Here is a 2,752-nt window from a genome sequence, read left to right on the forward strand (position 1 = left end):
CGTTGGGAGCCTAGCTGCCAGAGGGGGTTTTAAACTCGACAGTAACGATAACGCATATTGTTTTAGCCTACATACATATATATATATATATATATCCCTCTGAGGAGTTAATCCCAACGGCGACATCTGCCGCGTCAAATAACATCTTTACGCAACGCTTCCTGGCTCCTGTCAATGTCGCCCAGTGCAGCAGGGATCAGAGTCTCTCTGTGCAATTCATATTTGAAGGCGAAACTTTAGCCTGTTCCGGTTACTGAACGTTTGAAGACATCTGGAACGTAGAGTTTTAAATAATCCCATTGGAACGTAAAGCTACGCCGAAGTCGCGTCGTTCTGAGCGGTGAGTTGATGCGCGTCCAAACCTCGTCGAGTCACACACTGATGTGATGTAAGCTATTTGAGTTGAGCCTGATGGACATAGAGACGTATTCAACCGCGTGTAATTGATTGTCTTGTCACGGTCATTTGGATATTCATGTTGAATTACCTTATGTACATTTATTATGGTAATGAAGCAACGTATTATTTTTTTTTAAATATCTATTGGGGACGTTCCCTTTTTGAACGACAGACGTTGTGCGGTTTAATTTGACAATGAGTGATTACGGTGCGTCCTGGATGAGGTCATATCCCTATTATTTAGGCCGAGGAAAATTAAGATAATTTGGCGGCTCTACATTCACGTATGGCCAGCCCTTTTAGTCCAGATGGGATGGCAGGGGGTGGGGGTGACTGCATGCCAAGGGCTTTTGACTGACAACAAAACATGACCTTTTCATGTGCACATTGCACGAGAAAACATCACTGAACAACCAGCAAGCATAACGTTTAATTTTTGGGGAGATTACATTGTAGCGTGGCCTGTTACAGAATAGCCTACAACAAGAGCAATGGCATGCTCTTGTAAACATCCGAGCTCATGCTGAAAGTGGGATCTCACGATTGTTCAGGCTAATAATATTCCTTGTTTCTCTGGTTTTGTAGGTTTTCGACTCGAACTGAAACGCTTTGGGGGAAGAAAAAAAACTCTGTGTTCTGCGTGGACGTTTGTTCCTGTCTCGCCCCATTCCGCCTAATCGCAGCAGATGGAGGGTTGCTGAGAGCCGGGGAGTGAGATCAGCATCTTTTCACTCGTCGAGGCAGCATCCGAACAGCTGCAGCTGCTCGCTCCCTCTCTCCAGATCACTCTCTCCCGTACGCAGGAAAGAACGGAAAGGAACTCTATTTTACAGCAAGGACCTTGCCTTATTCGGTAGATTCAACGAATTTTATGATTTGCAACCTAGACTTAAATTCTATTTGCTCATGGTTGTAACCTCGATGATGGTCTTGCTATCGGCGCCAAGGGGAGATGTAAACTGATTCGTTGGAGGTGGGTTGTAGCCGTAGCAGCGCTGTGCTGACTGACAAAGCGACAGACCGACAGAGCGAGGAGAGGAGAGCAGAGGAGCTGTCCATAGGCTGGTGGTGCTGATGCGGCGGCTCTGAGAAAAGCAGAGAAACCGAGCATGGCTGCAGGGAAGTTACTGCTCTACGCCGGCCTGTCCCTCTCTCTGTGCGCCCTAGGAATGCTAGCAGTGGCGATCTGTTCCGACCACTGGTACGAGACGGACGCGCGGAGGTATCGGGAGCGCTGTCGAAGCTTCTCCAGCCGTAAGAACCCAGGCTTTATCTACATCCCCAACAACAGCCTCCCTCTGCGGGCTAGCCGCTCCAGACTGGACCGCTGGGAGGACAAGCTGCTCCTAGCCCGGAACAGAAGGCAGCTGTTCGCTATGTCCGCCGCGGACGAGTGTAGCAGGCAGTACAACTCCACCAACATGGGACTGTGGAGCAAATGCCACCGACTGGGCTTCGACCAGGACACAGAAGACCTCATTCGCAAAGGTAAGAGAGAAGAAACGTGTACTACAGTACATAATTGTGTACAATAAGACAGTAGGTCTACTGTTACATAATGGGGGTCTATCTGTGTGTAGTCTATGTGTTTACCTAACCAAACATCAAGCCACTATGAATATTGCTCATATTGGGAAATTATGAAATAGTTTGTTTTGGTTGACCGTGGTTAGTTGTGCTCTTCGCAAGCCCCTGGCTAGACAATTAGGCTTCAGAAGAATCATATTATTCAAGCTCTTCAAGCCACTATCTCTCTCTCAGAGAGAGCGTGGTAAGATAGAGAGATACGTCACCAACACCTCTGTAATGCTGGATTTCAAATGTCCTTCAGCTGAGTCGTGTGTGTCATGTTATAGGAGGAGAGTACAGGCTATCATTTGAGGCTGATGCACCATGGCAACACAAAGCTCTGATCCACTAGATGGTAGTAGGCCTGCTGCTTGCTGTAACTACGACTCCATTCTCACATCTACCACTCGCTGTCTCTCTCTCTGTGTCTCTACCTCTCTCTCTCTGTGTCTCTACCTCTCTCTCTCTGTGTCTCTACCTCTCACTGTCTCTCTCTGTGTCTCTACCTCTCTCTCTGTGTCTCTACCTCTCTCTCTGTGTCTCTACCTCTCGCTGTCTCTCTCTCTGTGTCTCTACCTCTCGCTGTCTCTCTCTCTGTGCCGCTACATCTCTCTCTGTATCTCTACCTCTCGCTGTCTCTCTCTCTGTGTCTCTACCTCTCTCTCTGTGTCTCTACCTCTCTCTCGGTGTCTCTACCTCTCTCTCTGTGTCTCTACCTCTCTCTCTGTGTCTCTACCTCTCGCTGTCCCTCTCTGTGTCTCTACCTATCGCTGTCTCTCTCTCT

General features: G+C 48.2%; 1 protein-coding gene across 1 annotated transcript; it reads left to right on the forward strand.

Moving 5' to 3' along the window:
• Nucleotides 1-269: 269 nt before the first annotated feature.
• Nucleotides 270-1,887, forward strand: LOC139398787 (transmembrane protein 178B-like; the record flags this gene model as incomplete). The annotated part of the gene is made up of 2 exons (XM_071144569.1): nucleotides 270-340; nucleotides 985-1,887. A coding segment is annotated over exon 2 (379 nt), but the record flags the coding sequence as incomplete, so codon positions are not given.
• Nucleotides 1,888-2,752: the final 865 nt, after the last annotated feature.

Source organism: Oncorhynchus clarkii, unplaced genomic scaffold, assembly GCF_045791955.1.
Source record: "Oncorhynchus clarkii lewisi isolate Uvic-CL-2024 unplaced genomic scaffold, UVic_Ocla_1.0 unplaced_contig_10576_pilon_pilon, whole genome shotgun sequence".
NCBI lineage: Eukaryota > Metazoa > Chordata > Actinopteri > Salmoniformes > Salmonidae > Oncorhynchus > Oncorhynchus clarkii.